At 49.1% G+C, this 19,738-nt stretch overlaps 1 protein-coding gene across 6 annotated transcripts in view; it reads right to left on the bottom strand.

Moving 5' to 3' along the window:
- The window catches only part of LOC103697300 (F-box/WD-40 repeat-containing protein At3g52030), a 61,085-nt gene that overhangs the window by 23,863 nt on the left and 17,484 nt on the right, over positions 1–19,738 (bottom strand). For 3 of the 6 annotated variants that reach the window (XM_039133869.1, XM_039133871.1, XM_039133872.1), the window contains 2 exons: positions 3,441–3,566; positions 2,997–3,136 (listed from right to left, as the gene is read on the bottom strand). In XM_039133869.1, the coding sequence (XP_038989797.1) occupies positions 2,997–3,136; positions 3,441–3,566 (266 nt within the window). The remainder of the gene's footprint in view (positions 1–2,996; positions 3,137–3,440; positions 3,567–19,738) is intronic. The other 3 variants (XM_039133870.1, XM_039133874.1, XM_039133875.1) reach the window with 2 other exon arrangements.

Genomic DNA, 19,738 nt, shown 5'->3' with positions numbered 1-19,738 from the left:
CATAGAAAATATACAAAAGGAAATAGAAACTATGACTATATAAAGAGTACGTATGCGGTGTACTATCTCTAACACCCACCTTGAAACTCAAGGTGGGTCTATGATGCAGTCGGAGATGGGTGTTGCTGGATTTTGTGGATGAGGGCTGAAACTCTCTCTTTTTTTTTTGTTTCCTTTGGCAATGGCGGCTAGGGTTCTTGGATGGAGGAAGGGGGAAGAAGGAGATGGGAAGGTATCGATGTCAATTGGGTCTATGGTTGGCGGCTGAATTTTGAGAATTGTATTGGCTTGGGCTAGGGCGGATGGAGTTTGCTTGGGACCCAAATTAGTTTGGATTTGAATGTGAGGGCAGGGGGCTTGAACGTGGACAGAGTCTTGGAATTCTAAAGGAAGAAGGATTCTAAGGAGGGATAAGTATGAGTTTAAGGGAAGAGTCTCACCCAGACTTAAATACCCACAAAACTAGGAGGAAGAGATGCAGTCGCACCTTCTTCCTTCACCTCTTCTTGGCGTAACACCAAGAAAGGAGAAGAGGCTCTCTTCTCACGTGAAGGGCTCTCAAAGCTCTCAAAAACTCAAGAAAATTTCACTCAAATTAATTCTGAATTTTATTTTTCAACCTCCTCTATTTATAGAGTAAGAGATTGGATAAACATGGACTCTTATAATTTGACATTTTAAGGACTCCAACCAAACACGGGCTCTTTTAAATTTAAATCTAACAATTGACTCAATCAAATAACTTGCTAATTAAGACTCCTACCTAAATTGAATCTCCTCTTGGCGCATGGGATAGGCGCCAAGTTGGCTTGGACTCTTCATGCCGCACCCAAGAGTCCAACTCAATGAGGACTCTTCATGCCGCATGGGAAGAGAGTCCAATTCTTTTAGAGCTGTTCCCCACATGACATAAACTCATCACACAACTCTTAAAGCAAATCAAGATCCTTTAACGCCTTGGACTCAATTAAATTAGGCGTTGGAATAACTAAACCCAATGTGACTTGACCCACTCCAGATATGGACTCAATCTAACATTGGACACACCCAATGTTGGACCCAAGTCTTTAATTCAAGACTCCTAATCAACTAGGACTCATGGACTCCAAATAAACTAGGAGTCTTCAACGCTTAAGGACTCAATTGAATTAGGCGTTGGAACACTTGAATCCAATGTAACTAGGTGCTGAAATCTTGGACCTACTGTAATTCGGTGTTGGAACTTTGTGGACCTAATGCGATCTGGTGCTCACCTAAGAAAGGAAATCAATCTCCATGCACGCCCCAGGCTTGGGCTTCCCTCAAAGATTTTGCTTGATAAATATCGAAAGTGAGTAGTAATGAATATCTTCACGAGGGCAGGTCTACCATATCAGAGAATTGCACTATAGTTGTCATAGTATAAAAGACCGGGAGAAGAGATGTGGACACCGATATCAGAGAGTAGTTGATGAAGCCAAACAAGCACTGGTACAGTGTCTGACATAGAAAACTAAACCTCGACACTGGAGCAAGAAACATCTTGCTTATTACTTTTCCATGAGATGTGAAACACCAAAGAAGACAGAAAGCCAATAGTAGAGCGTCGATCTATAGGATCACCAGCCTAATCAACATCTATATAAGCTCAAAGCTCCAAAGTTGAGGTAGAGGGAAGAGAAGTGAGCAAGTAATGGTTGCATGAAGATATCGAAGGACAAAGACAGCAGCATAATGAATAGGTCGTAAAGCACTGACAAATTGGCTCACAACACAAACAGCATGAGCAATGTCTAGTTGAGAAATAGTAAGATAGACAAGGGCTCCAACAAGTTGTTGATAATGGGTGGGTTTAGAAAGCAGCCCACCATCAATAAGAAAGAGGCTATCCATGTGCTACAGCAACACAAGAACATGAATAGAAGTCATCTTCACAACAAGAGAAAAAGTTTCTTCAAGATAAATACCATACTCCTAAGTGAATCCTTGGTCCACAAGACAAGCTTTATAGCACTCTGCGGAACCGTTTTAATTTTATAAACCCTCCTTCCAACCTTTTTTCAGCAGGAAAGGCAACAAGATCCCAAGTATGAGTTTCTTGCAGAGCACGTGGCTCTTTAGAGATAGCAGCACACTACTCCGTAGCTGAACAACCTCACAGTTGGACTGGGGCCCACGGGGGTATAAATAGTCACAAGGAAGGATTTGAACTCAGAAGTATAAAAATTAATCATAAGCCAAGCATAGCAAGCAAGAGAATGTTGAGACTTGAGAAATCTTCAGATTATGACAAGGCATCACTAGAGGACCATCATCCAAACTAGGCGAAATAGCTGATTGATGGCAAGCATCAAGTGGAGCATCAAGATGGATGTCTAGAAAAATAGGACTTATGAAGTGGTCGAGGATGACACAAATAAGTGTGATCGATAGGAGGCCATGTAGTTGGAACAGATAAGGCACATAAATTAGATGATGGCAGCATAGAGTGGGGAAGAAGATATAGGAAAGGGATCCAAAGTGGGAGATGAAGTAGGAAGAGGCTCAAGGTGAGGAATATCCACAAATGAATGATCTTGAATGAAGAAAAGTAATAAGGAATTGACTTAAAGAAAGTGACATGATGACAAATGCACAATCTCTAAGTAAAGGGGTCATAACATCAATACCCTTTATGTTTGGAGCTATATTGTGGAAAAATACATTCAGCTTCCCTTGGTGAGAATTTAGTGCATACCCCAGGAGGAAGAAGTATAAAGCAAGTACATCAAATAGTTGAGAAGCTGAACTTGAGCAATAGCTGGCTCATTGTTGTTTGTATTTTTGCAAAAGTTAGCCATTAAATAATGATCAGAGACCCTTTCCAGATAAAAGCATATCCTACTTTCCAGTTAGCGTTATAGCTTCTTAACTGGTACCCATGGCCAAAATACACTTAGTGAAATGGCCAATACCTGAGCAATTCAATAGCATATAAACATGTCATATTAATTATAAGCTGCTTGTATGACGATCACCTGTAGGTGAAAAAGATGATTTTAGAAATCCCAATCGTTCACCAGATGAGAGATCTGCAAGAGTTACGCTTCCAAATGTAGAACCACCAAGGATCAATTGGTCATCAGTTGCTAGGCACGTCACTGGACCAGAGTGCATTCTACAAAAGTGTTGAACCCAGAGTACGAGTAAGAGGTCATCAGCTATGTGGGACAATGTTACATATTTCATTTGCAATTTTATAGTAAAACAGAATGATGAAGCAATCTAGCGAGTTGTTATGTAAAAAATGACAGAGAGAAGTTATTTGGCATGTAACTAACACATTAGACCAAAAATAAGAACTGTAAAGTACCTAACAAAACATGCTTGGAGAAAATGACTTTTTTCTCCGAAATATTGGTGGACCTAAATAAGCTCAAAAAGCAACATCTTGTAATAACAAATAAAAATGCATAGCATACATCATACATGAGATTCCTTGTTCTTCCAACATGTACCTAATGATTCGAGAGCAGCTCCCACTGTACATATCAAAAATACGGGCTCTGCCGTCATCACAACCAATGACAGCCTCCGGATCAACATAGCTGCATCAATAAACGAACAAATGATTTAAAGCAGATAAAAGATCCACTAGTTTTAGGAGAACAAGACTTCCATCTAAAGATTACAGAAAAAGGATAAATAAACTAGCCAATAACACCTGAAATATAATAAAATAGCCAAAGCAGCAAATTGTTTGTAAGATGAACTTGTATGGCTGTTTAGTTCTGGGATAGTACAGAATATACTGGAGAAAACCTCCTTCCTTCCCTTTTCTCCCACTTCACCTAATTCAACGACGACTTTTTGATATGGGAGAGTACCAATTTTAAAACTCCAAGCAGTCCATGTTTCAACAGAGTTGTAGTTATGACTAAAAGGCCTTCAATGTTAAATTGCTGTAGCATTACCGTAGCAGGTTCTGTTCATAGGTACTATTCATGAACTGTAGCATGTATGGTTCGCCGTATCGGCCAAAATCGGACGGTAGGGAGCGTGCCATGCCGTACCAATTCGGTACCGGTACCGGTACCCGGTACGGATGGTGTACCGACATTCGGTACGTCGAAAAAATTTCGTACTGTCCCGTACAACCAGTATGGAGTTCGGTACTGAGACGGCGAACCTTGGTAGCAAGAACTATTCATAGTATAGTAGCAGCAACTAACTAGGCTCTTTTGTTTCTTTCAGATTTTTTTTTTCTTATGTTTTAATTGATGACTAAGATTTGTTTCAAGTTCAAGGGCCAAGATTTAACAATGTTAGGGTGTCAAGTCTATAAACTAGTAATCTTCACTTTTCATATATGGTTTCGGGATGATTTGATTGAAAGAAAGAAAAGAAGCCATAGTTCACCTATCTTATCTCCCCTTCTCTTATTCTCTCTTTAGTACTTCTTTCCACTGATTCTTCTATCTCTAGTAGTCTTCTATTTTCTCTATTATCATATGTTCTTACTGTTTATTTTCTGTAGTTGATAACTACTTTTGGTATCAGAGTTAAAGGATCCTTTCTCGCTCTTTCTTCCTGTTTCCTTGTTTTTCTAGCCTTATTTATTTCCTCTTATCATCAACATATTGAATGAGGAACTAGGTTTCAAGATTAAAGCTTTTCATTAGCATGTAAAATATGAGAAAACAGATTTTGGGTAGACACATGATGAAATGATATCCATCAAGAGGACCCGTTGTCAACAAGCAGGGACACCTCATGTCTTCCGATCCATGCCATCATCCTCATAGTAGATGGGCGTTGCACTCCGGATAGTGCATGCAAGGAAACTTCAGCATTTTTGTGGGCGAATCTCGTGGCTTCGACTTCATGGTTCTCTTCATCAATGGTGCTACCTTCGGAGGATGATGTAGCACCTTCATCGGCCTCATCTTTGCTGCTCACAAGGTGGATGGCGAAGGATTGGCCGGGCTTGCATTTGTGGCCTTTCTCCCACTTGGAACCACACTTGAAGCATAGGCCTTTCTTGATGTACTCTTGCAACTCCTCTCGATTGAGCTTTCTAACATCATGTTGCTGTGGTTTGGAGGGAGTTGCTGCAGAATGTTGAGGCTTCATTCGCAAGGGATTGGAGTCCTTGCGGTTGGATGGTTCTTTGTTTGGCCGCCGGTCATGGAAGCCACTTTGTTCTAGAATTTCGGCCATCCTAATTGCATCTTGAAGGCGTGTGGGCTGCTTGAGCTTGATCTCCTTGGAAAGCCATGACTTGAGCCCATCAACAAAAGTACCAAGGAGTGCTTCTTCGGACCACCCATCCACCATTGTTTGAAGTTGGTGGAATTGGTCGATGTAGTCTTGCACTTTGCCTTCTTGCCTCAATTTGGCCAATTGGCCATGATGATTGATGGTTGGAGATGGTCCCCATTGTTTCAAGAACTCATCTACAAACTCCGTCCATCCCAACCGATTCCCCTCTCTAGCATAGATGCTCCTTAGCCACCTCTACCACCTATTGGCTCTCCCCTCTAAGTGGTAGCTAGCTAAAGTCACCTTCTCCTCTCTAGGGCTCTCATACACTAGGAAGTATTGCTCCACTTTGTCTAACCATTCATATGGATCTCCTCCTCCAAATGTAGGAAAATCAATCTTCGATTTTCGGATCCTTTCATGATGATCCAAAACCCTAATATCATCATCTTCATCTCTTCTTCTCCTTTCCTCCCGATCTCTCCGGCCATAAGGCCTTCGATGTAGAGGATTTCTTTGGGGCTCACTCTCCTCCCCTTCATACTCTCTTGGCCGATCCTCCTCTTGGATATCATCGGCCCATCTTTCAAATGCTTGTTCTCCTCTTTCTACTCTATTCCCTCTTCTTCTTCTCTCATTTTGAAGACCATCACTACCATTACTCTCTTTTTCTCCATATCTTCTTTCTAGCCTCTCGGCATTAGCATTGCTCTCCCTCCTCATGGCGGCCAATGTCTCCATCACATTCTCCAAGATATTGCTTAGCCTAGCACTACTCCCTTCTATGGCTTCCATCAACTTTTGGTTGTTAGAATCTCCACCTGACTCCATCACAACTCTTCTATTTTTTTCCCTTGTGAAAACCACTCCAAACCTCCGATGGCCGTCACCCAAAGGATGATCCATCCCTCCAATATGAGTAGTATTACGAAGCAAATGCAAATACCCTCGCGGGTTGTACAAGGATGGTAAAAATACAGAATTTTTAAGCACTCAACCCAACAAGATTCGTCTTGTTGAATCACTTGCTCCCTATCCCGTGTAGAGCGGTTACGACACGAGCTACTACCAGTAGCCTCACCCGTGCCGGCCTTTTAGTTCTCTAGCACCGAATAGTTGGGTTGCATATTGCCGGGTACTACCAGTAGCCTCCCCATATGGCAAAGTTTCTAGTTTTTGAGCAAAGTGAAGAATAATCCGATCTCCTTTACAAAAACTTTCACTCACCACAAGATAAAAATTCTAACCCCAAACTAGATCTCACAAGATAAACAATGAAAAATATGGATCTAATTTTCAGATCTCATAAGAATTGCAATGAACAATGTAGATTCGAAAGAGAATGCGTTACCTCTTGAGATCGACCTTCCGTGGGTCTCAACTAGTCGAGCTCCCGACGATCTCCTTGAAGAATTCTCTCAATGAAAGCACCAGTGTTGGGTACCCAGGGACTTGCGGTCCCGATCCCCGGCCCAATCGCCCAAAAGGATGAAGTGATTCGGTTGGCTTGTGCCTTTGGGACCGACTTGTGGGTAACGCAGCTCTTCTTGTTGCCTTTGGCCCTCACCAAAACTAGTCCACACAAGGGATTCGGCAAGGGAAATAAATCAATGATGTGGGGAAATAACTGAGATTCAATTCCAAGAAGACAACGAAATTACAAGGAATGGTTGGCCAAGGGATGGGAAGTGTCCTTGCCTATCCTAAGAACAATCTAAGGGGAGTGATGTTCTCCACCCTAGCCCAAGCCTTTCGGCCAAATGACCCCTAAGGGACCTAAGGGATAACCCTTTACAATGACTCAAAATATGATAGATGATAAGATGCTTGGCTCGGCCCTAATGGCCTCTTCTTATAGGCCTAATGCCTTATTGGCAGATTGCCTTCAACATTCAAAAGCTTTCTACTTTGGCCAAATCAATTTGAATTTGAATTCAAACTAATTTAGCCATGTGCTGCATAAGTTGGTGCTTGGCCGGCTTCGGTTTGAATTTGAATTCCAACCTATCAAGGAAAGAATGTCTTTATGCCGATGGTTGCACCGGTTGCCATGTGTCCGCTGTGGTTTGAATGCTTGGCTTGCTGTCGGGCTGAAGATGTGCCTTGTGCTTGTTGCCCCTTCACGCGGATCCTTGACATGGCATTCTGCTGGCCATTGGTTCGGCGGCCTGCTGTATCTAGGCCGCCCATGAATCTGCTCGCCAAATCTCTATGGGAGAGCCTGCGGGCTCCCCCTTTGGTTCTGCCTTGATGCGCATGGGATCTGGCTGGGCGGATGCTTGGGCGCCGCTACTGGGGCTGCTGCCATGGGCCCCTTTGGTTATGGCCGCGCGCCTTGCTGGGCGTGCTGCCATGTGCCACGGCCAGTTATAGCCGTGCGCATTGCTGGGCACTTCTGCTGGGCGTGCTGCCATGTATCTCGACCTGCTGCTTCAGGCCGGGCGCACTTGTCTTGATGGCTGCAGTGCTTGGTCGGGCGCCACTTGGACTTCGGCCAGATCTTTGCCTTATTTGTTGGGCGCACATGTGCCAAATGTTGAGCGCCTGCTTGGCCCACCCTTGGCTGACTTGGGCGCAATGTGCGCGGGCTTGAACTTGGCTGTCGCCCTTGACCCGCTTGTTTGGATTGAGCTCGGCCACTCGGTCGGTTGGCCGGACCTTGGACTTGTCGCGCTCGGGTCTTCTTCTTCCGTTCGCGCGTGCTTAGGTGCGTGCGCACGGGCTGGTGCCCTTGGACATCACCCATGTCCATGCCCTTCAGTGGCATGCGTGCAGCTAGGTGCTGCGCGTGTGCTGGATGCTGGCGCGGCGTGGGCTAGTGTCATGGCAGTGCACCGAGCCTCTTTGGCTGGGGTGAGGTTTTGGTGCCAGAACCTCGCCTGAATCCAGTCCGGGTGAGGTTCGGGTCGACCTGGCACTGGGGCGTTGGCCGGCCCGGCTGACGGCTGGGAGCACGCAGGGGCGCGCGCAGGGCACTGCGCACGGCTGCTGCGGGCTGGGCGCGCGGTTGGCCGCGCAGCTGCTGTGGTTGGCCCAAAACCTCGTGCGGGCGCTTGGCATGGCCTGCGCGGGGCAGAGCCAGCTGCTGTCCACTGCTTAGGCAGACCTCCAAGCAGTGGATATTAGCTGCTTCTTAGACTTGGCCGAGGTTGGGCTCGGCCAAATGTTCCGAATTGGGGCTCGGCGGACTGAGGTCTCCATCACGCGCGCAGGGGGCTGCGTGCGTGCCGCCGTACCGCGCAGCAGGATAGTGATAGCCACCTCAGCCCGTCGAGCCAAATACCAACAAGCACAGCCAAGGCCAAGCTCGGCCAAGATCATCGCACGGGCCAAATCCACGGCTTGGAGGTCTGCCCAAGCAGTGGCCTACCATGCCAGCCACCGACTCAGCCCCGCGCTTGCCATGCCCAACGCCTGCGTGAGGTTCGGCGCTCACCGCAGCAGCGCACGGCCGACCGCGCGCCCAGCCAACCACAGCAGCGCACAGCCAACCGCACGCCCAGCCAGCCCCCGGCATACGCAGCCCCTTGCGCGCAACCACTGCCGACGCGCGGCCACCAGCGCGCACGCCAGCAAGAGCGCGCACAAGCCAGCCCACATGCCAGCCCGCGCGCGACCTGGTGACCGCACGCCCGCCCGCGCGCAGCCATGCGCCCGACGCCCTGCAGCGCGCGGCCCTCAGCGCGCACGCCCAGCCGCGCGCCCGAGCAGAACCCGGGCCGGCCAACGCCCGAGCGCCAGGCCGACCCAAGGCCCCGCACACCAGCGCGCGCCCAGCGCCCAGCGCCCGCGCCCGCCTGGCACGCCCGAACCTCGCCAGACCCGAACCTTGCCAGACCCAGGGATGGCCAATGCACAGCAAGGCCGCCTCCCCGCTCCTCGCGGGCACTTGGCGCCCGCGCAACGATGGGTTGCGCACATGCCAGACATGGGCATGGACACGAGCGGCAACCAGGGGCACCAGCTCATGCGTGCGCACTTGGGCGCGCACGCATAGAAGGCACAGCAAGCGCAAGGCTCGGCCGAGGCTGCATCTGGCCGAGCGCACCCAAGCCAAACAAGTCCAAGGTCAGCGCACGGGTCAGGCCCAGCCAAGGACACAGCAAGTAATCCGATCCCGCGCACATTGGACCCGGACCAGCCAACACGCGTGCGCCTGAGAGACCAAACAAGGAAAGCCCTGCAAGGCAGCGCCCGACCAAAGCCAGCCGGCCGAGACACATGGCAAGAATCCCTTGCATATGTGCTCCTTGCTTTCTTCTGCGGCCCAAGGGCTTTGGAAATATAAGCTAGTGGCCGCTTGTCTTGGGCTAGCACCGCGCCAATTCCCTCGTTGCTTGCATCGGTGAAGACATGAAATGGCTTGCTGAAGTCGGATAATGCAAGTACGGGGGTTTGCGGGGTTCGGGACCGCAAAGCCCCGCGGGCCAACAGCCAGCCCTGCCGCGCCCATGCTGGACGCCTGCAGCGGCCTGCCAAGGCCATGCCGCCCGCCTGGCCGCCTGCCTGCCAGGCTATGCTCCCAGCCTGCCAGCCCCTGCGGCACCTCAGCCATGGCCTGCCAACACCATGCCTTGCGCCCAGGCCAACCAAGCCATCTTCCCGGGCCCTGCCAAGGGCCATTCCACCCTGTAGCGATGCCATGGCCTGCTGCCTTGGCCTGCAGCCCTGCCAGGCCATGTCCATGGCCCTGCCAGCACCATGCCAAGCCCTGCAGCCATGCTCAGCCACCTGCCATTGGCCTGCCAAGGCCTTGCCACAGCCATGCCTTGCCCAGCCTGCTGCCAAGACCTGCAGCAGCCTGCCATAGCCAAGTCAGCAGCCACCATGCCCTGCCTTGCTGCCAGCCCAGCCAAACCTTGCTGCCAGCCTTGCCAAGGCATGCTACACCCTGCCAGCCACTGCAGAACAGCAGCCATAGCCCAGCCACTGCAGCCATGCCATCAGCCGTGCCATCAGCCATGCCAAAGGGCTGCAGCCTTGTGACACATGTCACCGAGGCCTTGGCCATGTCTAGGCCCTAGGAAGCCATGCCTTAGCCTCCTCTTTGGGCAGCCACATGGGGACTTGGAAGCCTATAAATAAGCCTTGGAGAGGCACCATTGGAGAATCTTAGATCTTTGAACATTGTAGTCTCTTGTATTTCGGCCTTAGGCTTGGGAGGGCTTTGCCCTATTTTATTCGGTCCTGGAGCTTGCTCTTGGACTTGGGCTAGGGGAGACCAATCATAGTTTCCTCTAGATATTTTGTTTGTAGCTTCATTTGGGAATAGAACCAATCTTTTAAGCTTTCCTCTACATATCTTGTTGTGAGTGATTGTCTTCTTCTCAAGTCAAGGGTCGGGTCAAGCTGCAGCCAGTAGGCTCTCCCCTTGCCTTAGTTCCCACAGTCACTTAAGAGCTTGGCACACCGCGGCACAAGCTCGGCATACAACCGGCATTACCCGTTCAGCCCGCATTCCTACATTTCTAAAGCATCCGCAAGGAGCAAAGGTACAAGGCTTGGTGTGGCGACTTGGGGCCGACAGCCGCCCTCCAACAGCTTGACTCAGACGGGCCACGCGCGCGCCTGCTTGCCGCGTGCCCGCTCCATGTGTGTGCGCTCGCGCACGCCGGCTTGGGCTTGGGGCGCCAAGGCAGCTCGCGCCGCCGGTCTGGGCCTGGGGCTCCAAGGCCGCGCGCGCGTGGGGCTGCTTGTCACACGCTCCTTCCTTGTGCGCGCGCGCGATGGCCGAGGCCTGGGGCGCCCTAGCCGCCTGGGCCAAAGGCACCGTGGCCGCTCTCGCGCGGTGCTGATTGCTGCGCGTCTGCTCCATGCGTGTGCGCACGGGCTGGTGGTCGCGCGCCAGCTACCTTCATGTGCACACGGTCTGCCGGCCGTGCACCTGCTCTTTGCGGTGTCCTGTGGTGCCCGAGTAGGTCGAGCGCCCATTGCATTGGGCATGGCCGTGCCAAACCCTTGCGTGTGGCCTTTGGCTGGGCGCGCAGGGCTAGCGCGTGCCAAGCCCAATGCCAAGGGAAACGAATGATTCTCGCCAAGCCTAACGTGAGGTTCGGCTTGGCGTGGCAACAAGGAAAGATGGCTAACCTCGATGGACATCAAGTGGGCATTTGGCGAGGTTGGGTTTGACTTGGCCTCCACCTTGGCTTCATGAAAGTAGTTGTCCTCCTTGGTTCAGCCGCCATCAAGGGCAAAATTTGAGGGAACCTCACCAGGGTGCTGCGCGCTACTGCTGACTGCACGCGGGCAGGGCACCGCACGTGGTCGGGCATGCAAGACGGCTGGGAGGCGCGCGCTGTTGACGATGCGCGCACATGGTGCCGTACGGTCCTCATGCGCGCCCGCTGGATGGCCCATGCACTGGGCGCTAACGAAGGCCTGCAGGCTCAAGGCACCGCGCGCCCAGCCGTGGTGCACACGAGGTCCATTGCATGCGCACCCGGCCGCGGTGCGTGTGAGGTCTGTTGCGTGCCGTGGAAGAACCTCGCCGCACCGGGTCGCTGGGCGCATGCGGCCTATAATGAGGGGCGCTCTAGGTCCCCAAGCCCCACACCATTGCCTTCCTTTACTGCTTGGCTTCTAGCCGGGTTGCAATGCTATCGCGGACCGGTAGGAAGATAAACGCCAAGGGTTGCTCATAGAAATTGAAAATGGCAGCAGAATCCTACGCCTAAGTTAGTTGGAACACAACTTGGATGGATGGAAATTGATTGCACAGTGGTTATTCATTTGAACTAGAATGAAGAATATAAAGTACAAGTGCAGCAAATAAATCTAGTGGGATATACAAGGTTCCCGCACTAGCCCAATCTGCTAAGGACTCAAAAAGAATCCCTAATAGCCCAATCTAGCAGAGGTAGACATTCCTCTGGCTAGCCTAATCTAGGAATCACTAGATTAGGCTAGCCAGAGGAATGGGCTCTCCCTAGCCTAAGCCCTAAGGCCGAATTATACAAGTGGACTATCCACAGGTTTCTTCACAATTTGGATGGATGCCCCACACTTCTGCCCTTCAAGGATATTTATAGACTGCAAGGTTGGATGCAGTTGCTGGAATGCAGTTGTCCTTTGGCTGCAGTTGGCTGCGGTTGGCTCGCGGGATCTGGCTGACCGGGCCGCGTATCTTGGAAAGCTGGGCGCGCACCCAAGCGAGGTTCTTGGCAATGCTCCTCGGTCTTTTGGACCCTTGGGGTGGGATTTGGGCGGATGCCCTGCCGGAATAGTAGGAGGCTGCTGCAGCAGCGCGCCCGATGCATGGCCAAGGCCATGGCTCGGCCAAAGCCACGACTCGACCAAATCCATTTGCAATGCTCCTCAGACTTTCAAACCCTCGGGGTGGGCTTTGGGTGGATGCCCTGCTGGATTAGTAGGAGGCCGCTGCTGCGGCGCGCCTGGCATGGCCAAGGCCACGAAGCGGTCTGGCTCGGGCCAGACCCATTTGCAATGTCCCTCAATACTTTGGAACCTTTGAGGTGAGCTTTGGCCGGATGCTCTGTTGGGATAGTAGGGAAGGAATTGTGATGCAGGACGGATGTAAGGGATGGAAGGCAGCATGAAAGAGGAGAAGAAGAGGAAGAAGAAGAAAAGAGGAGAGGAGGAAGAAGAAGAAGACTAATTTTCTTGCATTAATTCATCGAAAAATAAACAAATGCATGCCCCATATATATATATAGGGCCACAAAATAACAAATAAGTCCCAACGAAGAAAACAATTCGAAAAAGATCCTCAAAAGACAATATGCAAATTAATCCTAACCACATAAAATAAATAAATAATAAAAAATAACATCAATCAATCCAGCCACAATGAAAGTGGCTGGACCGTCCTCCTGCGACAACCATGATCCCGCAAAATAATCAGTCCAGTACTCGTGTCCGCACCAACTCCCCCCGGGTAAGAAGAAGTCGACCCCGATGAATGACTCTGGTAATACTCCAAGAGATCTGGGTCAATGCGCTGTAACTCCGCACGTGTAATCCATGTAACATCAGACTCCGGGCGTCCTCGCCAGCGAACCAAGAAACGCTGAACACCCCCATCACTGGTAGAAACAGTCTGCTCATCTAAAATGGCATCAATATGTTCTTTTTGTGCTGGTGGTAAAGCTAGATGGGTCGGAGATGGTATGGAATCAAGAATAGGAGTATCATCAAGCTCAAGTGATGGCTGAGTGAAAGGATCAGTAGGAATAGAAAGGGGGCCCTTGTAAGCAACCAAATACTCAATATTAAAAGTGGAGCTAATACCAAAATCAGAGGGAAGATCAAGAACGTAAGCATTAGTGCCCACTCATTGCAATACCCGAAAGGGCCCAGCACTACGAGCCTGCAGTTTCTTGACGGTTCCAGATGGAAACCGCTCAGGCCGAATACGTATCATAACATAATCCCCAGTTTGAAATTGTTTATCTCGCTTATGAGAATCAGCCTGTAGCTTATATTGAGCATTACTCATATGAATACGCTTGCTAATTTCCTGATGCAGAGTATGAATGTGTTGTGCAAATGCATGTGCAGACTCAGAAATGCGAATATGGGGGGACATAGGTAGGAGATCTACAGGTTTGCGAGCTTTATAACCATGGACCACTTCAAATGGACTCATCCCGATAGATCTATTGACCGACGAATTATATGCAAATTGGGCGACAGGCAGAATAGAATCCTAGTTTCGATTGTGATCCCCTACTAGACTTCGCAGAAGGTTATCTAGACTTCGGTTCTGTTTGGCCATCGGTTTGAGGATGATAAACAGTAGAAAATTTAAGTTTGGTGCCAACCATATGCCACAAAATTTTCCAAAAATAGCTCATGAAGCGGACATCCCTATCGGAGACGATGGTTTTTGGTAAACCGTATAACTTAACAATCTCATCAAAAAAAATCTTGGCTACACGAGAGGCATCAGAAGTTTTGGAACAAGGGAGGAAGTGGGCCATTTTAGAAAAACGATCCACAACCACAAAAATGGAATCATGTTTGCGAAAAGTGCGAGGAAGGCCGAGCACGAAGTCGATACTAAGATCAAGCCAAGGGCGATCTGGGACAGGTAACGGAGTGTAGAGGCCAGTATTTTGTTTTTCGTGGTTAGCTAGTTGACACGTGCGACACTGTCCCATAATTTTAGCAACATCCCGTTTCAAACTTGGCCAAAAAAATTGACGTTCAACTTCTTCTATGGTCTTATCACGTCCAAAATGTCCAGCGAGACCGCCGGCATGCACTTCCCGTATCAAGAAATCGCGTACAGAAATTCGCGGAATGCAGAGCTTGGAAGCTTTGAACAAGTACCCGTCTTGAAGATAAACACCATCAATCAAAGGTCCTTGTCCATCAGCTAGGGCATTATAGAGTTGGCCAAAATCTGGGCAAGACAAGTAATCGAGCTTAAGTCTGTCAAAACCGGTGATGGAAACAGACATGGCGGACAACAGAGTTACTCGTCGACTTAGCGCATCAGCAGCTTTGTTCGCAGCACCTGACATATGCTTGAGGACAAAAATGTAATCCTGGAGGAATTGAACCCACTTGGCATGTCGATGATTAAGTTTTTTTTGGGAGTTAAGAAAACGAAGTTCTTCATGGTCAGAATAGTGAACAAATTCATTTGGAAGGAGATAATGTCGCCAATACCGTAGAGCCTGGACTATTGCATAAAATTCTTTGTCATAGGTGGAATATCTTTGTCTAGCCTCATTCAGCTTTTCACTAAAATAGGCTATAGGATGACGTTCTTGACTAAGCACACCACCTATTCCTAAGCCAGATGCATCACATTCCACCTCAAAAACTTTGCTAAAATCAGGGAGTCGCATAACTGGCGCTTCCGTCATTCTTTTCTTAATGTCATGAAATGCTTTAGCAGCTGCGCGTATCCACTGAAAGTCACCTCGTTTAAGGCAATCTGTGATAGGTGACATAAGTGTACTGAACCTCTTTATGAAACGACGGTAAAATGTGGCCAGGCCGTGAAAACTACGGATGTCAGTAATATTCTTAGGTTCAGGCCATTCAACAATTGCAGTGATTTTCGCAGGGTCAGCAGATAAACCCTCAGAGGAGACTATATACCCTAAGAAGTTTACGTGAGGAGTGAAAAATGAACACTTCTTAAGGTTAGCATAGAGGCTCTCGTTGCGTAAAGTCGTACAAACTTGCCTCAAATGGCTTAAATGTTGCTCCTTAGATTGGCTATAAATAAGGATATCGTCAAAGTACACGACTAAAAATTTGCCCATGAAAGGTCGTAGTACTTGAGTCATCACTCCCATAAATGTACTAGGAGCGTTTGAGAGGCCAAAAGGCATTACCAACCATTCATAGAGGCCATCTTTTGTCTTAAAGGCTGTCTTCCATTCATCTCCTGGACGAATCCGGATTTGATGGTAACCACTTTTTTAAGTCGATCTTGGAGAAAATCGTGGCTCCTGCCATCATATTCAACATATCGTCGAGCCGGGGAATAGGAAAACGGTACTTGACCGTGATTCTATTAATAGCCCGACTGTCTACACACATTCTCCAAGTCCCATCTTTTTTTGGAGTAAGAAGGGCAGGTACGGCACAAGGACTTAGACTCTTCCGAATAAATCCCTTTTGTAGGAGGTCGCTAATTTGCCTTAGGAGCTCTGCATGATCAGAAGGGTTCATCCGATAATGGGGCAAGTTAGGAAGAGTAGCTTCCGAGACTAGATCAATGGCGTGCTGAATATCACGCAAAGGGGGTAGATGATCCGGAAGATCCTCAGGAAAAACTTCTTTGAACTCCTCGAGGATAGCGAGGGATTCAGCCGATAATGTGCTTTTAAGATGTGGCTGAAGTTTTTTAACTAGCAGGGCAAACACCAGAGAGTCATTAAATACGTTCCTCTCAAATTCCGTGGGACTAAGGATATGGAGTTCCTTCCCCCTTTGATTTACTCTTGTTCGTACTCTTATCTAGTGTTTTGGGCCGTAAAGGATTAAGCTTAATCTTTTTACCCTGGAATATAAAAGAGCAAGAGTTAGTTCGACCGTAGATGGTGACATCGAGGTCGAACAACCAAGGTCTACCTAATATCAGATGACCTACGTCCATTGGGAGTACATCACACCAGACAGTGTCTTTATAAGAAAGGATTTGAATAGGAACAAGACACCGTTCCTCAATGTTAATGGACGACGTGTCGATCCAGGAGACCTTATATGGTTGAGGTTGGGACACAGGAGTCAGACCCAAGCGGGCGACAATGCTGGAAGATATCGCATTAATGCAGCTCCTGCTATCAATGATAACTTTACAATCTTTTTCTCTGCATTTAATGTAAGTGTAGAAAATTGAGGTTCGTCTCCAGTCATCAGTCTCCTTAGGCTGGGTAATTGCACACCTTACTACATTCATAGTGGATTGGTCAGGTTCGTGGGCGCTTATCTGGGGAGTAGGTCGGATACAGCCTAAAGTGTGTGATTCTTCCTCAGGTTCGTCTTCGACATCTTGAATATCATCTAAATTAGGCTCATAAATTTGTTCCTCCAAATTATCTATGTCATCCTTCTGTTCTTGTGCATCAATAACAAGGGTCTGATTGGCACATTGGGAGGCAACATGACCAAACCCTTGGCATTTAAAACACTGAATTCTTGAGCTTGTCTTTGGAGGTTCACCTAAAATTCCTTTGCCTTTAATATCTCGGTTTTGGATAGGTGGAGAAGAAAAGGGTTTAGGTGGGACAGAACCGACTGGGGTCTGGGTCCAGATGGTTGGGCACTAGTGGGAAGCCGCCTGGTGTCAGGGCGCCTAGCAAACATAGATTTGGAGAATTGCTCATAGTTTTGCACAAATGTATAGGCTTGGTCTAAGGTGGCCACTTCACAAAGGACAAGTTCTTTCCTAAGCACATCATTTAGGCTTCGTTGAAACCGGCTCAAGATCATACGTTCATCTTCAGCTACATTACTTCGCATCATAAATTCATAAAATTGGGCGATGTGGTCAATAGCTGTGCGGCTACCTTGTCTTAAATTGTTCCATTGACCTAGGAGGTCAGCTTGATAACTTAATGGAAGGTATTTTTCTTTTAATTTTTCTTTCATTTCTACCCAATCTGTAATAGCAGGTTGATGTCTCCTGGCTAACAGTTGTTCAGTGTTTTGCCAAAACAACTTAGCTCGACCAAAGAGTTTCATTCTAGCGAATCGGACCTTTTTTTCCTCCGACAGATTGTACCACTCAAAGAAGTGGTCCATTTCGCGTAACCAATCGGAGAAGACCTTCGGATCAAGACGACCATCAAAAGTGGGGGCTTCAACCCTAATGCCTCGCATTACATCTTCATCCGAGTCACGAGGTTCTCTAGGTTCTACGGTATGTCGGTGACCTCTATCAACATGAGGAATGGAACCAGGTCCTCTAGGGCGAGGGAAGGCATGATGGGGACCTGGAACAGACCTATTATCAAAGTTGTCCTGCCGAACCGAGCCTTGTTGTTCTAAGATTTGTTCTACGGTGTCGTCCTCATCAAGACCCGGTAAATGGGGAATACTAGCTCTTTGGGATTCAATAAACCTTTGAAGTGAAGCCTCAATTGAATCGAGTCGGGCATTAACCTGGGTGGACAATGTGGTTAAGTCATGAATTTGGGCATTGTTTGCTTGGACTTGGGCATTGGTATTTTGGACTTGAGTATTAGTTTTTTGAACTTGGGCATTAGTGTCGTGGATAGCTTTTAATAGGGCTTCAATTTTGGAATCCATGTCTAGGTGGGACTCATGATGAGATGCGACACGACCACTACGTAGATGCATAAAATGAATGACAAAATGGATGAGCCGACCAACTATAAAGGTTCCTAAGTAGACCTAATGCATGAAATGAATTCAAAATTGCAAAGTAGATGCTCAATATAAACTAAAACTACTCCCTAGCAAATAGTTATTGCGAACTGAAAATTAATATAAGACGCAGGCCAACAAGTAGCTGCAAACAAGTAGTACCAAGTTCTCGGACTATGCAAGGTGTCACGGAGCCACGTATGTCTCCCCGATTTGATCTAGCTCCACAGTTAATATTAAAGAAATGTGACTACTAGGGTTTCTGGTTGTCTTGTGGATGTATGTGGTTGCATGTGTTTGAATATGTGGAACTAATCACCAAGCACAAAATGCGATAATTAATGCCAATTTAAATGAACAAATGTAACCTGCAGGGGAGGGGAAACAGAGCTGACCCAAACTGGATAGAGGCCTGTGCTTGCAGAAGATGTTCAGGCTGAGATGATGCTGGGAAGATGGTCACGGTGTTGCAGGGTCATCACTACGACAATTCCCGTGGAGGTGGTCGGAGCAACTGATGGCGGCTGCGGTTGGAGCGGTCTGCGATGGCTCGCTGATGGCTGTCAGAGTTGACAGTGGTGGTGCAGCAGCCGACGGCGGCGACGGCAACGCGGCGGCGCGGCAGCGCGGCAGCGACTAGCAGCGGCAAGCGGCGGTACGGAAGGGCGGGGGCGGCGCGCGGCGCGGTGGTGCAAGCAGCAGAGATGGCAGCGGCGGTGGGACAAGGGCGGGGGCGCAGAGAGCAGTGGAAGGCCGAGGGAAATGGTGGTGGTGGGACAGTGTGGGAAGTGGTGGCGGGTACCAAATAGCCGGTGACGTTTGGCGGAGCCGCAGCTGTTGCGACAGAGGGAAGAAACGGGGTGGCGCGGTGGTGCAAAGAGAAGATGGTGTTGGCAGCGGTGACGGCGGAGAGCTGGCGTGGGGCGGCGGGAGGCGGTGATCGGAGAGACGAGGAAGAGGATCGGAAAAATAAAGAAGAGGAAAGGGGAGGAAGAACACCGCGGCACGTGCGTGACTTACGCATCACGTGCAGCGGCTTATTTTTTTTTTTTTACCCAAATGGACTTGGGTTATCGGGTTAACAGACACAACCCGTTAAGACAGTCCGATCCGCAATATTGAATTTTATTTTTTTTTTTTTTTGAATTGGTTCGGGTTAATGGGTAAGGGGCTAACGGGTCTAGACCTTACCCGCACAGTGGATCGTCTTCAACCTCCGACGATTCTGAGAGATCACGCCTGAATCCCGATTTCGCGGCGGTGGTTGCGGGGAAGCTTCGCCGGTGGAGGAGTGTGCTGGGGCGGCGGCGAGCGGGGCGGTGACGTCCTTCGCCTGGATCCGGCCATGGACGGTGGCAGTAAGATGCTGCCGAAGCCTCCGGGGAAGCACGGTGGTGTCCGATGGCGAATCGGCGGCGTGACGAAGCGGTGGCGGCGGTGGCTGCAAGCACGGCGACGGCTGGAGAGGAACACGAAGCAGAGGCTGGCTTATTTGCCTCCCGAGCCGCCGTGGGGATAACCGTGATGGGGTTTTCCTTCTCTGTGTGAGATCCGAGAGAGGGAAGGGAAGGGAATGGAGATGGCGGCGGAGGCAGCGGCGCTGGGGGACGGAGGCGGCGACGGCGTCTTGCGAAGGAGACCGGTGGACTGGCGCCGGGTCGGAATCGACCGACGGGAGGGCTTTGCCCCTTTTCTCTTCACGGTGGGT

Source organism: Phoenix dactylifera, chromosome 14 (genome assembly GCF_009389715.1).
Source record: "Phoenix dactylifera cultivar Barhee BC4 chromosome 14, palm_55x_up_171113_PBpolish2nd_filt_p, whole genome shotgun sequence".
NCBI classification, from domain to species: Eukaryota; Viridiplantae; Streptophyta; class Magnoliopsida; order Arecales; family Arecaceae; genus Phoenix; species Phoenix dactylifera.
The sequence above is the reverse complement of the archived record's forward strand: the minus strand, read 5'-3'. Positions and strand labels throughout refer to the sequence as shown.